The 18,963-nt window shown below is 55.0% G+C and overlaps 4 protein-coding genes across 4 annotated transcripts; all 4 read left to right on the top strand.

The window, feature by feature from the left end:
* Positions 1–3,834, top strand: JKF63_03868 (uncharacterized protein; the record flags this gene model as incomplete). Its single annotated transcript, XM_067899865.1, has 1 exon — positions 1–3,834. One exon carries the CDS (start codon positions 1–3, stop codon positions 3,832–3,834), a length of 3,834 nt encoding a protein of 1,277 aa, XP_067755071.1.
* Positions 3,835–6,381: 2,547 nt separating this feature from the next.
* Positions 6,382–6,762, top strand: JKF63_03867 (uncharacterized protein; the record flags this gene model as incomplete). Its single annotated transcript, XM_067899864.1, has 1 exon — positions 6,382–6,762. The coding sequence occupies one exon, from the start codon at positions 6,382–6,384 to the stop codon at positions 6,760–6,762; it is 381 nt and encodes a 126-aa protein (XP_067755070.1).
* A 4,727-nt stretch (positions 6,763–11,489) lies between these two features.
* Positions 11,490–13,181, top strand: JKF63_03866 (uncharacterized protein; the record flags this gene model as incomplete). The annotated part of the gene is made up of 1 exon (XM_067899863.1): positions 11,490–13,181. The coding sequence occupies one exon, from the start codon at positions 11,490–11,492 to the stop codon at positions 13,179–13,181; it is 1,692 nt and encodes a 563-aa protein (XP_067755069.1).
* A 1,280-nt stretch (positions 13,182–14,461) lies between these two features.
* On the top strand, positions 14,462–17,401 carry JKF63_03865 (uncharacterized protein; the record flags this gene model as incomplete). Its single annotated transcript, XM_067899862.1, has 1 exon — positions 14,462–17,401. The coding sequence occupies one exon, from the start codon at positions 14,462–14,464 to the stop codon at positions 17,399–17,401; it is 2,940 nt and encodes a 979-aa protein (XP_067755068.1).
* Between the last annotated feature and the right edge of the window lie 1,562 nt (positions 17,402–18,963).

Here is an 18,963-nt window from a genome sequence, read left to right as displayed (position 1 = left end):
ATGGGGGCTCTTCCGAGTCACGAGACGCACGAGCGTGGGCTTTACAGCCACCGGCACGGACGCAACCGCCGCAACGAAATAATTCTCATCCCTTTGACCACCGCGTTTTTCGAGAGTCCCGACTGCCCGCTTTTTCGGCATTTGTACAACTCGCGGTACCGCCGTACTGCCAAGTACTACTTTCGTGCTTTGCGCAGTGCCCAGACTCCCCGCGACAGCGACTACTTCTGCACGACGACGGCCATTAATGAGGAGGCAGAGTTCGAAAAATTCTATCAGGACTACCTGGAGAAGCGCGAGCTTCGCGGTGATATGATGAACGTGACGCAGTCGACAGCGACGACGGGTCTCTCCACAGCCTCCTCTCCTCTCTTGCCTGGCGGCTCCTCTGCCTGCGTCAGCGCTGCCGACACGGGTACTGCGATGGGGCCAGCACACGCAGCCCCCTGCACCACGCCTCAGCAGGACTGTTTAAACCCGCAGGGTCTTCCCTCCAAAGTGGATCCGATGGACTTCCGCAGCTACTCTGACACACGCGAAGGATTGTACCAAATTCTTATTCGCGATAACGCGCCAGGCGTCTTCACAACAGACGAGGAATTGAGGCAGGCCTACTGGAGGCAGCTGCAAGAGCAACAGACGGAACGTCAACGCGCGTGTCAGCACCAGCGAGAAAAGCGCACCGCTGAGCAGGCGGCAGGATGCCACGCAGGTGCCGGCGGTTGTACGCCCCACGCAAGGCCAAACGAAGCCGGCTCACCCCCGACAGTGAGTGCCACCACGCTATCACCGGAGGATTTGGCGTTTGACGATTTCGTGTCGGGGTACGTGGCATCGAAGCGCTACATGAAGGGTAAGGCTCTGCACACGCGCTATAGTACCACAGTAGCCGCCAACGCCAACGGAGACCCAATCTCGCAGACGACGGACGTGTCCGGCAAAACAAAGGCGTTGAATGAGTACTCGGCGCGACACTACAAACATGTGACGTCACCCGTTGCATATGACATTCGCCCTCTTCCGTGTGTGATCGCTTCCCGCTACGACCCTGGAAAGCCGCAGCCAGTGGACGACCCGCTTTACGTTCCGTTCGGTCAGTCGTACGTGAGAATCATGGGCATGTTCGGATTCCTGCCGTCTACTCTCGGAATGCGTCGGACAGCCGGCTTCCGTGGCACCGAAAACAGCACCGAGGCCGCCAATTCGCAGCGCGGCTTCCCACGAAAGGAGGGCAACTGCAACGGTGATGACGATATCGACGAGGAGTTTGAGGTGGAACAGCACCTTCTGAAGGGAACGATGTTTGTCGACAAGGATGTCGGTGACCAAATTCTGGGCAATATGGTGATGCTCGCCACATACATGTACGCTCGCCAGTGCATAGAGGCCCGCATTAACCCCCAGGCGATCCCGATGCTTCCGGTGTTCCTACGCTTCCCCCTCTCGAATATCCCCATGCTGCAGTTTGTGCGCGAGTTCCGTGTCCGTCTACGTAGTCTGCTGGAAGCAGGAACGGCGAAGGCTGGCCAGAAACCGGTGCACACCGGCATGAGCGGCTTTAACCCTGAGGATCTTGCGGAGCCCCATGACCCGCAACTGCAGCGCCTCGAGGAGGAAGGCTACCTCTTCGAGCCTGACATACCGTCTGCGGCAACACCGGAGAAGTTGTTCATGTCCGCCGGGCAGGCGAGCAGCGCCAATGCACCGCTGCGACGCCACGCCGGAATGAACACGCTCAGCTGTGGCAAGTATCCGATTATAATGATGTCCGGTTTCAACGTGCAGTCAACACCACTGCGGCACCCGACCTTAAACATGACGGGATACTTGCCCGCCATGGCTGCAGAAGCGCGCCGCCGTTTCAGCTTCTCGAGTCCTCAGTCTGGCTCCGTATCAGTGTCTCCACACAACCCGAACGGCGCAGTCGGCGGCGTGGGCTGCGCCTCTACCTTCCCCTCTATGACGCTGCCGCCACCCCCGCCTGCACAGGCCGGGGCTGCATCAGCGTCGAATAGCGTCGCACTGTCGGCCCCTGCACCACCACCACCTTCTGGTGTGCCATTTGCCGCATTCACGACTGCGGCACCCGGCGAAGAGGCGCGCAAGATTTCGCTGCTGCGCCGACGCAAGCAGCGCTTCCGTATTTGGGTCGAGGATGGCCATATCTGCATCTGGTCCAGCGCGGCCTACGCCCGCCGCGCGGCTCTGATCATGGCGCAGCAACTCAACACTACAGTGGACAGCAACTCGGTGCCGGAGCAGCGATCTTGGAACTATCGCGGCCTCTTGCATGCCAACACGACCGTTCCCCCGCCGCGGCACCTGAACGACGTGATCATCGTGGCCGAGGATATCCCTAGCATGGAGTTGTGGCAGGGCGATGTGTTGCGGTGCTGCACACGGGCCGAACTGCAGGCGATGATCGCGTCAAAGGGGACCGCACCGCTACCGTTGCCGTGCACTGCGGATGAAACCGCAAACGTTGGTGCTACCGCCGCGGGCACAACGGAGCACGTCGCAACCCCTGTAACTGACACCGCAGGGGCTGCGGCGAATCGTGCCGCAGGGATTTCAACGGGCAGTGTTGATACACCAGCCATGAGCTTGAGCACAGTGGACGGCACCGCCGCTACCCTTGGCGTCAGCGGCCACATTCACTTCACTAGCGACCACGTGAGCAACCCTCTCCTGCAGGAGAAGGAGCAGGCTCCACCGGAGGCGTTCTGGGTGCGTGGCGCCGGTGGCCTAGACGACTCCTTCACAAACATTACAGAGACGAATGTGCCGCCCCACCCCAAAGCAGAAAAGCAACTTCTTCAGGCTGTGATGCAGCGAGCAAAAAAGGCTGCCGCCGCCGCTACAGTACAGAATAGCAGCAGAAAGAGGCGCAGCACCATCACCGCCGAGGCCGCCACGACCGCTGCGGCGCAGCTGTTCATGGACATCGACCGCCGCGAGGGAACGCTGAATATCGAAGAAGTGGTGCTGGCCTGGATAAAGGTGGTCGCTATTCTCACCCGAGACTCGACCGAGGAGGACCGAGCGTGGGTGCGTGACCCACAAGGAAACCCAGTGCGCATCGACCGCTATGTCATACGCCGCTACGAGCATGACGGCGTGCGTTTTTTTATCGGTGTAACTCCGCGCTTTGTGGGCCAGCAGCGCCGTATCGAAAGAGTACTGGGTGAGGTCTACGCCCTCGAAGAGCGCGAGAATCGTCACCGGCGCGAGAAAATGGAGGGTTTGGACAACGACGTGGACGACGAGGATCGTGAAGACAAACTGCATCCCAGCTGCGGGGAGACGAGCTTTACTGAGGAGGCCAAGAACTCCCTTCACTCGCCACTGGCGATCGGCTCCAGACACAGAGAAACTCTCTCCTACGATCTGGGCACCTCTGCTGCCCCGTCTTTCAAGGCGCCAGTCAACAAGTCTGGTGTCATGGGAAGCGCATTCGATGATGTCTGGGGGCCGCCAGTGATGCCAATGACCCACTTGCCAACGCCAAACGCCTCTTGCACGCCAGCTGTACCCCGAACCGTTGCACCAAAGGGACATGTGACGGAGATGGTGTTGAGTGCGGCTCATCCACGTAATGATTCGAGAGAATCTGTCGAGCAGAGCTCCCGCCTCGCCTTTGCGGCGGTTTTCGGCAATGCCGCCACCACCACCACCACCACCACCACCGCAGCAGCAGCAGCTAGTCAGTCGCCAGCGACGGCGTCAGTGAGGCCCACGGAACAGGAGTTGACAGGTCCTAATTTCGATGTGGATGATTTGCTGAAGCAGTTCACCTCGAACTCCCTCTTCTTTGGCGACGTCGACGACGATTGATTCCCTCGTGTGAGGCGGGTGGGGAGTGGGGGGCCTATGGGAGCTGAGGGGGCGGGTGCAGGCGAAGCCGTTTTTTTTCTTGATATTGCGATCATCGCCGTGCTGGTGTAGGTGTCATTATGGGCACACTCTTTGGCGGACGTGCGCGTCTGTTCTCTCTCTCATCTATTTCTGGTAGATGTAGAAAGCCCCGCAGCTTTCCTTTGCTCATCGCACAACAGCCGTGTGAATAAGTGTAGATGTGTGTGTGTGTGTGTGTGTGTGTGTTGAGAAAAATAATCTGCAGTGGTGTGACCAAATCCTGGAGCAGCTGAGCGGCGCTGTTTGAGTGATTTCTTCACCCCCCCCCCTTGTGCAACTTTTGGATCATTACGGCGACAGTGATTACCAATGACAGCAGGGGCTCTTTGTTTTTGTTGGTTTGTTTTTCGCGCCATCTTCCCCTCCTCTTCGTTGGGTGACTGTAGTGCGGCATCGAAAATTCACGTGGTTAGCCCCCCCCCCTCCCTCTTTTATTTTTATTTGTATATATAGTAGTATACTATAGTTTTATATTATAAATATTCCCCTCCTTCCACATGAGACTTTACTTCTTCGATCATGTAGAAGTGCGGGTTGTGCGTTTTATTTTTACTGCTCATTGTTTGTTTTCTTTTTCGAGGCGACCTCGCGGAGGGTGAGAGTAAAAGGACAGCTTTAACAGGGGCGAAGGGGGGGAGGGAGGGGAGGGGAGGAGAGGGGTAACACGGTTCGGCATCCACCCTTCCATCGCAAGTCAAGAAACTCCCATACGCCTGCCGCCGCTCAACCCTCTTCAGTGATGATTATATATGTTCTAGAAACTCACGACGCAGGAAATTCGGGTCGTATGAATCATCACTGCTGTACACCGGGCAGGTCCTAGACACCTTTGTGTTGCAATAACCAGCGACAGTCAACAAGTGTTTTTCTCACTAATAGAGGATGCGCCAATTGCCTCCACGGAGGCCTGGATGTGTCTTGATGACTCCCGACTGCTCACTCATAGGAGAGCCTGAGTCACCTTGGACGATGTATAACGTGAGGATTGATATGGTGGGAACTTCGATGAAGCGAAGCACCGTGCGGAGGCGGGTAGAGCCCGACACCGATGTGGTCGCCAATATGACAAAAGGGGGCATCACTATGACACATCGACACCCACGCTTGTGGGGTGGGGGGGGGGCCAAGTGATGAGTTCTGTGGAAGAGGGAGTTGAATGTGCAGCCTATTCCTCCCCCTCCCTCAGAGCTCATGTTGGATGAGATCCTTTCACACGTCCGCTCAGAAACTTCTTTTGGTGACAGGGGGAATGGGCTTCGCTACTAGACGTCTCCAGCAGCGCAGCACACGTCCCCGCGTGCGCTGGCCCGTTCGCCGAGAACGCCGGCATGAATCATGTTTATCCATTTATGTGAGCAAAAAGGGGGGCCTCGAGGAGCGTGAAATGATAGGTCGCTCCCTGTGCTCCATAGTATCTCTGCGCACCCAGCCCCCCCTTTTAGGGTGTTGTACTTTTCTGTGTCTCTTCAAAGCGAAGAGAGGAGGGAGGAGGGGATGGGATGGGATGGGACACACCACCCTCCCCTCTCTCTAGCACGCGCACTCGCTCCATCAACGATTCAACTCGAGCGAAAAAATGTGTGGAACCTCACAGGCGCCGCCCCCTTTTTTCTTTCTTGATTCTGACGCCAACTCACGAATGAAACACGGCAGCGTTGTCTTGCACGGTTATCACCGCTCTCTGTGCTCCGTGATGTGGAGGCTAGTGGTGTTATCTATCAACACCACTGTTTGCTCATCAACGCAGCCGCGACCCGGTGCCTTCTCACGGGCAACGAGGAAACTCGCCGCGTGATGATGGTCGTCATCTTCTGCTTTTCTGTTTTAGCGGGGACTGGAGTCCATCCAGCACACAGGGGATGGTGGTGGTGGTGGTGGTTATGACATTGAACACTGTTTGGTTTTTTTAGTTTCGAATGTACAAATCAAATTCACTTCTCCTCCGTCTGCCCTGGTCGTTGATTGTGCGTGTCTCGTGTGTGTATGTGTGTGTGTGTGCGTCTTCACAACATGGTGGATGCAATCACGTTTCCTACCATCATACATTTTGTTTCTCCTCATTTTTTGTTTCGGTGCCTCACATGATACAACGCCACATGTGCTCAAGAGAGTCGTGCACGCCACAATTCTTTTTTTTTCGCCTGCGCCTGTCTTGGTGTTTGACGTATTGTTCTAATTGCACTGCGTCTGTGTTTTTCAGATTCTCTCGAATCTCACTCGACCCACCGCCTAATTGCATTGGTCTACACAAGTGAAGTACATATTTGAAAAAAAAAATAGCAAAACCGCTTTATACATTGCGCGTTTGTTTGTTTGTTTCCCTCCAAGAAGCAGAATCCGGTCGACGGCTGGAAATATAGAAGGCTTTGACACGCGAGAGGGGAGAGGGGAAGGGGTGAAGGAGAAGGGGCGTCTTCGTCGTCGTGTTCAACAGCTCCTCGTTATTCTCAACACCGTCGCGCAACCATGCCCCACTCTCCTCAGTCAACGGGGCAGATCACCTGCCAGCAGTGCCATGTGACTCTCGCCTACCCTATTGGAGCCCCTTCGGTGCGGTGCCCAATGTGCTCGGGTGTAACACCAGTTCAGCAGTTCAGTGTGACGTGCGTGTGCTGCCGCTGCATCCTTATCTTGCCCCAAAACACCAGCCTAGCTATGTGCCCACGATGCCGTACTGTGATGTCCATCCCGGCTAGCATTCGAGAAGGTCACAGCGGACCGCAGGCACCTCCGAAACAGTGTGTATACATTGACCGCCCATCCACAGTGGACTCGTCGGGCGCCAAGGTCACCCACCTGGCGGTGGGCACGAAACTTGACGACGACAAGCAACCGGAAAAGCGGTAGACAAATCACCCTAGAAGAGCCACCACACACACGCGCACGAAACTGCGTTGCTTCGAAGAACAATGTGAATTTTTAGATTTGCGCTTGAGCACCTCGTCTGTGTAGGCTCTCCGGTTATTGTCCTATCCTCGGAAACACTTTTTTGTGGCAGTATTGTTCGGTCTTTTAGCAGGTGCCTGGACTCCGCTGCTGCTGCCCTTCCTCGCGCGTGTTTGCGTTTTTTTTTTTTTTTTTTTTTTACCCTGCTTGTCATCGATGGAATGAAGAGGTGAAGGGGATGAGGATGTGGGGTAATCGAGACGAGCAGTTTTAACGGCGGCTTCGTCTCACACAACTCCGTTCGTTGCATTCTCTTTTTTTGTGATTTTCTTTTCTTTTTTGACTTTTGTTCTTCTTGTTGCTGTTTTTGCTCATTTTGTGTTTCTCTTTCTTCCCTGTACTTCTTCAAGTTGAACTACAGTCCTTCGGCTTCACCCCCAATGTAAGTGCGTTGTTACTCATATCACACACACAGACACACTCTTGTGGTGATGATAATGATTGGGGAAGCGGTGTGTGTGTGTGTGTGTGTGTGTGTTGGTTTGTGTATGGGGCGGGGGGGGGGGGGGTGCACCTTCCGCTCTCCTACCCCCCTCCCCCCACCCCGCTTCCCCAATGTACGAACGCGGCTTTGGGTGTCAATCTACAGTGGATGGGGAGGTGGCGCAGCGCCGGAGAACTCTGTGGTCATTGTGGTGCTGGAACCGGCCCACTGCAGATTGCACTGTCGAGGTTTGGCCTCTTCATGCGCAGGCGCATATTTATATACGGAGCGCCACTGCTCGGCACATCGACACTCTTGTGAAGCACTTGACGGATCACGAGATGGTGGCATGCCCATGCTTTCACGAGACTGATCGAAGCGCCAAGCCACGGAGCGACCTGCGAATTCGTCCCCAAAAGAGTCCTCAATAACCCTGCAGTGAAAGCGCTGCGTACACGCGCTGTACACCATGGCTGGCATCTTATATGCCATGCAGGAAAACTATTCAGGCATCACTGGGGAGCGGGTACCAGATGAGCAAGGCAAGGAGGTGAAGGGGCGTCCACACCAATCGATCGTCCAGTGTACCCTGTATGCGGAACGCCTCGCATTTTTGCGCGTGATGACGGTTCCAGGTGATGAGAATGAGATGACGAGAGCACGCCGGAGTACATATTTGTGGGATCCAGGCGTCCAATGCGTCGCAGTCGCGTGGTGTACAGGATTCGAGAAGACTCTGTCCTCAGACGAACCACCGTTCCGCCTGACCTCCTCAAAGATGCAACCAGAGCCTGACGGCCTTCGAGAAAGACACTCGATTTGGACGGTGTGGATTTTTCGGTGCGTTGTCCACCCCCCCCCCCCCCCCAAAAAAAAAAAAAAAAAAAAACAACACGTCCGCTTCTGTTTGTGCGGTTCATTTCAAAAGAAGAAGAAAAGAGCGCGGCAGAGGGAGGGGGCACACTCACAAAAAAAAAAAAACGGTCAGCTGCACGACCTGCTTTAAGGACTGACCGCATCGTCTTTGTCGACCCAGATGTATCCGCCGTCCAACAGAGGATTGTTGCACCATGTCTGCACGTGTGTATGCATTTGTGGACTTGGTTTGCAGACGAGGACACACCCAAAAAAAAAGAGAGGAAAGGGGTCACCTGGATATTTGTGTCGAGATGTCTGGACCTGCGGTATGTCATTCCGCTGTATTTGTGTGTGTGTGTGTGTGTGTGTGTGTGTGGTGTGTATATATTCATATCTTGATATATAATCTTTTTGCTACAGGATTGGTGACGCTTCGATTGACCTGCGCTGAAGATAGCTCCCCCCTTTTACCCCCCCCCCTCCATCGCCTCCCGTCCGCCAACCCGCCGACCCTCCTGAGCAGTGAAGCCTTCAAGCCCGCCTTTTTTCCACTGCAGGCCAACAATCAGTGGCTTGATGGAAAAGTACGACTTACACTGAGCCTCTGGAATCTTTCAGATTGTTTCACGGGTAGTGCTTTGAACCAATACATGCGGTGCGCTACGTCTCATGTCTCTCCTGAGGCTCCTCTGCCCCAACCTCTTATTTTGACCTTCCCTCCCTCCTCCCCCCCCCCCCAAACACAAAGGGTCTTGGCATACGAAAAAGTATCAAGGCGCCACCTCGACACGCAAGTCACGGTTGTCGTCGTCGTTCTCTATTACCGATCCTTTCTAAGCCGAGCACATACATGCAAAAAAGGTAGGACGTGCTAACATGTCCAACATCAGCGCAGTGGGCCCTGCTCGTACTTCCTCGAATGACGCTCCAAAGTAGCAGTTCAATCCAGCGGATGACCAGTAAAACGACCCTTGTTTTTTAGCCTTTGTGGGGCGGGGGGCAGGGAGGGAGGGGGGGAGTGAGAAAGCCCGTGGCCTCACCGCACACATACGCACAGTCCCAAATCAACTTTTTTTTTCCTGGCCATAAGTCTCGAGGAGTCTGGCGAGGACAGATGTTCCTCCAAAAGAGCGCTCTATCATCGGCCGTGCACACCTCCCTCCCCCCCTCCCCCCCCCCTAGTGTAGTAGAAGGCATCCGATTTCAAGTCCATTGTCTCTGACAAAGACGACGGCGGCGACTTCGAAGGGGAGGTAGGTAAGGCGAGGGGCGAATGCGGCCACCGCTTTTTCTGCACTAACTCGAGGGAGGGAGCACGCAACTCCGACTCAGTCGTATCGAGTTTAGTGTCACCCTCTACCCATCCCCTCTTTCCCCCCTTGGCGCACCCTCCCGACCCAGGTTGGAGGACACTCTCTACTACCTGCGCTACCCTCTGCAGCATCACGTAGCTATCACTGACGACAGCTACCCCCTGCTCCCGACTACGAGAAGGTTTGTCACCGGTGCACTACCCGGTGCAGTAAAAAAAAAACACACACAGCGTCTCTGTGCTTCCCTTATGGCCTCGGGACACCCATAAATAGTTTTTGCAGATGATTCCTGTATCGCACAGAGATTTATTGGTGTAACAACACGGTTTTATCAACTATCGCTGTATACTGTGGTGTTGCTCTGGATAAAGACATATACGGACGGATATGTGTGCCTACTCTTTTTTTTTGCTGCTACCTCCGTCTCGAAACGACCTATGGAAAAAGTAAAATACAAAATACTTTTCACAGTAACACAACATGTTCAGCTCCGTGACTGGTATAGCCCCCCCCCCCTCCAAAAAAAAAAGCTCGAACCTCATTCAGCTCTCGATTTGCAAAACTTTTGAACTGTTGGTTGCAAGGTTGGTCATATGTGTATGCACCTCTGCCCAACACAGAAGTCCCCTACCCTCCCTCTCTTTCCGCCACCGCCCTGGGTAGCACATGATGGCCATGCAGTCTTTGCTACTCCGCATCTTGCCACCCACCCCCCTCCATCCGTGGTCGTCTCGAATCTCCCCTCTTTCGTTTGCTGTTGCTCATGAAGAGTCCACCCTCCCTCCCTCCTTTCCCTCCCCCCCAGTGTGTGTGTGTGTGTGTGTGTACGTTTATTTCTTCTTCTCTTCCTCCGTATTGTCTCACAATACGACAAGCCGCAGGGCTAAAGTCAAATCCCACCAATTTGTTTGGGGGGGTCCATACAAACACCCCTTCCCCATTTCACTCCTCCTCCTTCTCCTCCGCCCCCTTCCCCAACTGCGCCACGGTGGACGCCATTTGTATCGAAAAGTACTCAGGGAGTTGAGAGAAAATAAAAAGGCGGGGCTCCTTCAATCACCACCTAAAAAAAAACGGACAGTCATAGAGAGAGGAGTGTGTGGGTGCAGCTCGGAGTAGTACCCCTCCCCCAAGTTTTTGATTTGCGAGTGTGTCGTCTCGAGCGATCCTCTTCTTTGCTGCTGTTTTCTTCTTCTTGTCGCTATTCTTTCGACGCTCGCTCGTTCGTGTTTTAGAGAGTGGGGGGAAAGCAGGAGGTAGTAGAGAGTAGACGAGGCCACAGAGGAGGGGGCGGACTCCTTTCCCCTCCCCCGCCCCCCTCAATCACACACACATACGGCCTTCAGCATCCGTGTATCAAACTCTATTTATCACTGGCGGTCCCACTCCCCCTCCCTCCCCCTCCCGCACCCCTGCCCCTACCCCAATTGCACTCAAGTATTTTAGGGGGGATTGGACACAAGCGCTCTGCAATGCAGAACGACTGGGGCTGGTGCACTGAGAGTGCAGAAAAGGAGACCTCTCTCCACCGCGACGGCACAGAACCTATCACAGACCACAGCGAAGAGACGCAGAGCCAGTGCCGCAACGACGGAGGACTGCTCTGGGATCCGCATGGCAATGTATCTCCATACAGAAAATGCGATTTAGGGGGGGAAACATGCAACGACTCCAGTCCACTGCCTCGGCTTCCTCCAGATTTTGCCTCAGGTGTTGGTGCTGGGTCGGGGTGCGACAACCCTGCACTCGTTTACGAAGAGAGCGACGAAAATCCGAGCGATAACGGCTCGTGGGAAAGCTGTAAAAATGAGAAGGTCTATGACAAAGAGTACGAAGATGAGGAAGACGGTCACGACGATGGCGAGGAGAGGGAAGACAGTTTGGCCGGGAACGGCACGACTGCATCCTGGGCGTCCCCCCAGGAGACTCGTGCGCTGTGCTTTGACGTGGAGAAGGAAAACGACTCGTCCACTGTTGGCGCGCAAGGCGCCAGTGGATGTTTTTTTGGGAGTGGGCAACAGAAGCCCCACGGTATGTTTGGGCATGGGCATATTGGTGTCTGGCCACCTTCCGCCACTACGGGTGCATCTCACCCCCAGGCTACACCAGAAATCGAAAGTAGGTTCCGACGTGCGACACCGGTGGCGCGCTCCGCGTACAGTATCGGGTACGACTTCGCGGGTGGGGAATCGTCAGAGGACCCGCCAAAAACGTCGAAGCCGCGCGATGTGGACGCCCCTGCTGGAGCACTCAGTTCATATCAGCGACCATCGGCCAACACCCTCCAAGCAGATGATCCAAGAACCACAAGCCAGGGCGGCGATGGAACGACCCCGGTGTCACGACCGTCTGCCCTCCGAACAGGCTGCGCGACACCGGTACCCTCATACGTAGCTCACCACCATCCAACAGAATCCGTCACAGCCTCGGCAGTTGGCAATAATGCGACCACACCTCGAAACGCCGGCAGCTATGCCGTCTTTGCATCGGTGGCATGCGCCCCTGAGTCGCTCCAGGCACATGAAAGAGCATCGAATAGTGTGAGACTGTCAACCCATAGCGCTTATCACCACCACCAAAACACGTCAACAAGGTCGTCGCCGCTCTCTCCACAACGCCCTACGTTGGAGGCAAGAGGGTGCGTGAACGCCCACAGCTGTAGTGACGCCGATTCATCAAGAGACTTCATGAATACGGCGATGTCTCCGGTGTTGGAGCTGCCCGAAGGCCATGAGATGCGGAGCTGCGATGTCGCAGAGGACTCACTACGACCCGCACCGACCACGCCGGAAAAAACTCCTGTGAATACTTTTGTTACACAATCGACGCCAGTACACCACGAACCTCTCAGGTCAGGAAAGCCCAATCTGCTGTCGGCTTCTGGTCACAGTCGCTCCGTGGAGAACTTGCTGACCGTGTGGGAAACTTCTACGCCGGCGGCTGATATCGCAAAGTCAGCGTGTGAACGGGAGGGTCACGTACGGTCGGCCTCGAATATGGCAGCATCACCGGTGTCCGAGACGTCACTACCAGCGGAGACTTCTTTTTCAGCGAGGCGAGGTCTCTCAGACGTGTCCTGTAGCCGAAAAGAGCTGACCGTCACTAAAGTCGCTAGCGACTTGCGTTTCACACAACACAGCGCTCGACAAAAGACACCTGTGAGATCTGCCACGCCCCGACTGCATACACCGACAGTAGCCGTGAACGTCTGCATTACGAATCTGTTCAGCTACTCAGAGACGGAAAGGAACTGGCTTTTGTGTGACCAAGCGAGTATGCACCCAACACGTGCGGCGCAGAGTGTGAAATCTGTGTCTGGCCGGAAAACACCACTCACGGCTCCGCGGGCATTGAAGGAAGCGCTCGCCCCTGCGTCTATTTGTCCCGTAAAAGTGTCCCTCTACTGCCGTCCGTTGCTGGTTCACCTGCCAAAGCCCTCGCTCCACACAGCCATTCTGTGTGCCGCCGGTGACAGTGCTGTGGTGAAAAAGACAATCGCCTTGCTCTACTATGTGCCCTGTGTCCTGGTGCCACAAATGTTTTGGTCACTTGTACACGTTGCCATGGTACTATTCGTGATGACAGCAGGACTGGCCGCAATAGACACCGCATGGGGACGGTGGCCAATCCTCTCGGTGTACACAGCCGAGCTCCATGAAGATGCTACGGAGCTGCTTCTTGCCACTCGCGAATTTTTTTTCTCCCTGGGTGCTGTCAGGGAATGAGAGGTATCCTGTCGGTGTGCATGGCTGGCTCGCGGCCCTGGCGCCCCCTGGCCGGGAGCCTTCAGCGTCTGAGCCAATTGCGAAACGTACCGGAAAAACAAGAAACCCCAGGTGACTGTAAGGGATCCTCCCACCGGCTATATACCTCTCAGCTCATGTCAGATTATGTATGTTTTGTTGTTGTTGTTGTTTTTATGCTTTGTGCTGTACCTTTTGCATCCGTAAGCCCCATGCCAATTAGTCTTCCCTTCAACCGTCATCTCGACCGTTTCCGCCCCCCCCCCTTCTAAAAAAAAAAAGAAAACATCTCACATCTGTGGTTTGACTGTGTGCAGGTGTGCGCTCCTTTCCTCTTTTTCCCGTTTCGTCTCTAGTCGTCATCTTAGATTCCAGTCTTGTGTCTACAACTGTGTCATTGAGCTGGGCGCTGCCGCCTTTCAAACCTTTTTTCTCTCTCTCTGCCCCTCCACGCTCCCCAGTCGCTATCCCGTCGACCTTTTCCACACAGGAGAGCCGAACTCGAACAAAAGGACTGAGAGTCTGCGCATCCATGGGCCTTGGAGATCTACCCTACCCTACCCAACCCCCTCCCTATCCCTCTGCATGGATTTCTCCCTGATGTAGGCATTGCTGGCGCGCGCACCCTGCAGTATATTTTACTGCTGCCTGTTTCATTGCTCTTATCGGATCTCCTCCCCTCCTTTCCTCTTGTGTTTCTCAAAGGATACATGGGATAGTACTGCATTCGAGAGGCGCCGATTCCCAGAAACCGCCAGATGATAGCATAGAGCTCGTTCGCTCTTTTTTTATTTTGAAAGTACATCTGCTCTTCTTTTCTCCCCTTGATTTCATCTGCCGGTCCCTCACCCGCTTTTTTTTTTCACGGGCGTGTTACTTCTGAGTGGAACGGGTTTACCTCTTCCTGGGCTGCTTTTTTTTTCTCTGTATGTGTGTGACCTCCTACTCTTGACCGCATTAACCTACACACATTTAGAATAGATATACATATATATGTTCACACACACATACACACACATACACGCAGGCGTATGCTTGTCTCTGTGCCACGTCTCGACTCACAAGCGGTTTTCGATCTCTAAACTCCCCTCTTTTTTTTCTTTTTTCTTATTTGTATGAGCGATCAAAATCGCCTTTGCGAATCTCTATTTTATTTTGCTGTTGTTGTTGTTCCTGTACCAACAAACACAGTTACCTCTCCGTGAATACAGAACAACCGACACTTGCAATTTTCGATGGGAGAGAGGGAGGGGGAGCTTCCTATGTCGAACCAGTTAGCTGACGTGGTGCACCATGACGCTCCCGGCCATGCATCTAGTGGGAACCGAAGTCCGAAACATCTACGCTCCCCATCGACAGGGCACTCAAAAACCCCGTCTGTGCGCGGGCGGGCCGCGCGAGAGGCAGACCCCTCTCTCGGCAGTCCATCAGACCAGTTACTGGTAGTGGACCCACCGTCTTCTGCAACGGCGGCCTCCACGAGTAGTTCAAACTTGCTCCAGACCCAGTATGACACAAAAGGAAGGGAAAGGCGATCTCGAATGAAGCAAGACGTCTCAGCACCGTCAGAGGTGCAACCCGCGTCCTCAGTCGAGGAAAGCTCATTCCGTTCAAATTTCTCTGAGAATGTACCGGCCTCACAGACGGAGCAGCCCATACGGGATCATGATGCCACCGAGGAACAGCGCGTGGACCACTCCAAGTCAGTGGATGGAGATTTTTCGGTGAGGTGGTCGTCCCCCACTCCGCCAGAAGCTGTGAGCTCTAGGCGAGGCGAGGTAAACGCAGACAGCCCCCTTCGTGACGACAATGAGACTTCTGTGATCAATGATTCTGCAGATGTCAGCGGAGCGGCTGTGGCAATCGCCAATGCAGTGCCGCAAATCGCCCAAGAGCAGAACTCCACCACGGAAGCACGTGCGAACCGCTGGATCCACGAACTGCAAAAGAGCACTGCGACCGAAGACGAGCTGCGTCAGCTCTACCAGCAGCTGGAAAGGGAGCTGATGACCGTGCGGCGCGCCGCGACCACGGCGGAGGCGACCCACAAACGCGAAAAAGACTTCCTGACGCGACAGCTGGAGCAGGAAAAGGTGGAACGGCTGAAAGCGGAGAAAGACCGCGAGGAGCTTCTTGCGCAAGCCTTGACTCCCTCACACACACCCCGCCGCACCGGCGGTATCTCACCCAGCTCTGTAGAGGGCGAACCGGCCAAAGAAAACAAAGCACACTGTGTCCTCGCCACAAACGCGTACGGCAGTGACGTTTTCTATGACAAGCTCAAGGAGCGAGAGGAACGGGCTCGTGCACGGGTGCGCAAGGAGTTTGTCCGTCAGGCGCAAGAGAACCTGTACGCTGAGCAGCGAAAGAGTGCCGAGGCCGAGAAGGCAGCCGAGGTGGCGCTAAAGCGCCTGGGTAAGGCGGAGGAGGAGGTCCGGAAACTGCAAGACGCGCTGCAGGAGGCGTCGAGTGTCTTGGAGGCAAAGGATGTGCAGCTTCATGAACGCGCCATTCATGTCCAAGAACTGGAGACGCAACTTCGACTCCTTGAACAGCAGCTCGACAATGCCGAGAAAATGGGGCAGGTATCCAACAGACGCGCTGCTAAGGACCTTGAAGAGGCGAAGATGCTGGCGGAGCGGCGTCAGGCAGAGCTGGAGGCGCAACGAACGTTTGTGTATCAGCTACAGGAAAAGATTGGCATCACTACGCGTGATTTGTACGATCGCGAAAACGATCAGGAGAGCGTTTTGCGCACTGTGCAAGAGCTGCAGACGCGCTGCCGCCGACTTGAAGAAGAGTTCGATATCGAGGTGCACGAAGCGACGGCGCTCTTGGAGCAGCGACGGCAGCGTGCCGAGGACGAGGTAAAGCTTTTGCAAGGGCGCAATGAGGAGCTCAGGCAACGCTGTGCGACGATGGGGGCGGAACTAGAAGAATTGAGAGCGTTGCGAGATCACGTCGGCAATGACGCGGCGCAGCTTCGAGCCCGATACGAAAAAGACCTCGGTGAGTGCCACGTTGAAATACGAAGCCTTCAACTACAACTGGAGCGTGTGGGGGAGGTGGCGCAGAGGCGCTCATCGGAGTGCCACGCTCTGAAAGAGATCGGGAAGCAGGAACACGAAGCTCTTGTCCGTCAGTACGCTGCCGAGGCCAGGGCTGCGCAGGAGGAGCTCAGCCGCGTCAAGGCGCAGCGCGACCGCGAAAGTGAGAAACACTTGAGTATTGTGCTGGAGCTGTCACACCAAATCACCACACTAAAGCAAGAAAACACCCAGCTGGAGCACGCTGTCAACGTCCATGAGCACGAGAGCGCAGACGCGACGCGTCTTTTAGATCGCACACGCCAGGAACTGAGTCAACTTCAAGAAATGCGTCGCCGTCGCAGTGCCGAGTTTGAAACGGTGCAGCAGGCCGCTGCTTTGCTCAAGAACAGCTGCACCCCCGCCGGCTATCGCTACAACCCTCACCGGTCACAGTCCTCCTCTTCTATTCAGCCGGGAGATTCCCTGGCAGCAGGGGACGATCAAATAATCAGCGCACCGCTTCAATCAATGGATCTCGCCCTTACGTCGGGTTCTGGTCCACATAGAGGTGCTGGATATTCTTTGTTGGATCTCCTAGAGTGTACTGTGCAGCAGTTGCAATCCCTTCTCCACGACACTCATCAGCACGGAGACCTCTCTATTCAACAAAGGGCCCCCACCGACTCACGGACCGTGCAGGAGCGTCAGCTGCGACCATTCATAGATCGGGAGGAGCGGGAGGCCCTCAAACGTGTATTGGAGAGTTGTATGGCAGCCCTGGAATGCTGCCACCTCCATCACACCTCCTCTTCATTTCACCCCGGCTTTGCTCATGGGGCACAGCGGGGCGCCACCCATGAAGAAACACGAGCCCCGGATCCGGAAAGGGGTCAGGCACTGGGCCGCGATGCGTCGCCCTCCTGTGAGAGCACGTCTCGTGCTGGTGGTGGTGGTGAGGAGGAGGAGGAGATGGGGAACTCACGGTCGCCGTCATGGGCCCAACCACGGCGGCAGAGAGTGTATGACAATCGTGCTGTGGCGCAGCACATGATACGGCCAGATCTGTGTCCAGTCCAAGCCCCTCAAGTACCTCTGGAGAGGCCACGGCGGAGCCCCCAGTGTGAGTCATCTTCGTGTGTGAGCAATAACAAATCTGCCGTGTGTGACAGCTAGACGCCTGGGGTCACCCCATGTTCACCCCCACAAGGAAGTGGAACGCGGATTCGCTGCGGCGACTGAATCAAAACTATGGGAGGCAGTTGTCAAATACCGCACAAAATCGGTCCGCGGACGACTCCCCTGCACCTCATCACATGCAGCCACGCACTACAGCACATGTCACTGCGACGAAGCGGAATGAACTCCACCCCGATCACTAGTGAGGGGAGAGGAGGGGGGGGGAGGGGAGGGGCGGGGAGGGCGGGGGGAGGCGGAGGAGGGGGTAAATTGCACCCCAGACACCAACGGGGCCTGTTTAGCCCCCCCCCCCTCTCCACGATCGTGAAGTGCGTCCCGCCTGTTCTGCCAAAGCATGCGCTGGCAACTGTTATTCCTCCGAGTATATCATTGCTGGTGCAACGCGCCGCGAGCTTTGTCAAAGACAGCAGCACAAAAACTTCTACTCGAGCCTCGTTGCTGGTGCTGTGTCGATAGAGGATTTTTTTTTAACGGATGGGGAATGGGTGGGGGATGGGGGGGGTCTATGAATCTAAAATGAAGGGCAAAACATTAACGATCGTACATCTATAGCTGTGGCACTTTCGATTCCCCACCCAACTCATCGTTAAAACGCATCGGTGGTGCGTTTATGCAGCTCTGCTTCGCGGCCGCGCTTCGTTTGACACTTTTTTTTTGAAACGTCTTTTTATGTTCATCGTTGCTTGCGTCTCTTTTTTTTTCATTTTTTTTTCTGAAACCATAATCAGATTTGAACGTTGAGGCCCCTGTGGATCGTGTCGGTCTTTTCTTTACACACACACACAAACACCATGACCACCACCGCCAAAGTAGGTGAGTGAGGCTTAATGACTACGGCGTGAGGATACTAGGGCGTTCCCCCTTTTTTTATCCCTCTGTCTGAGCTAAACGATTTACAGTCGCCTCATGGTCTCAGTACCCTGTAGAGGAGGAGGTGAGACCGATACATCACTACGAGTGTCAAAAGTCAGGGGATGACTGCCCTAGTGTAGGAGGTGCCTGCGGCGATGATCACGTACTCAGCTCCCCGATGAAAGGAGGATTGCTTACCTGACTCGAGCATAATCCCCTTTCCCCTCGCTGCCCACTGTTGGGGGGGGGGGGGAAGGGAGGTCTGAACGACGCGAAGGGCTCCGTAGAATGTGGTGCAGTGGATGAGCACAGATAGTCAAGTCGCTTGTTGTGTAATCAGTGTGTCCCCCAGCGGAGCACCACGCGATGGGGAGGTCTGTGGTGAATCAGGGGATAAACAGTGGAGACAAAGTCACGCTCACAGGAAGAAAACCTGCAACAACATTCACCCAAGCAAATATATATACATATACATATATATACATATATCATATATATGACCACTGCGGTTATGTTATTTGTATTCTCCTGCACAGTCGGAGAGCACCAGCTCCGTCCAGTGTCTAATAACCTCGATCTCGCATTCTTTTGTCGACCCCGCCCACATCCCGTGTACTGCTTCTCTGTAGATGTTTCTCCTTTATACTTTTTCTCTCTCCCTTTTCGCTGTGTGTTTGCTCCTCCCC

This window comes from Porcisia hertigi, chromosome 31 (assembly GCF_017918235.1).
Source record: "Porcisia hertigi strain C119 chromosome 31, whole genome shotgun sequence".
NCBI lineage: Eukaryota > Euglenozoa > Kinetoplastea > Trypanosomatida > Trypanosomatidae > Porcisia > Porcisia hertigi.
The sequence above is the reverse complement of the archived record's forward strand: the minus strand, read 5'-3'. Positions and strand labels throughout refer to the sequence as shown.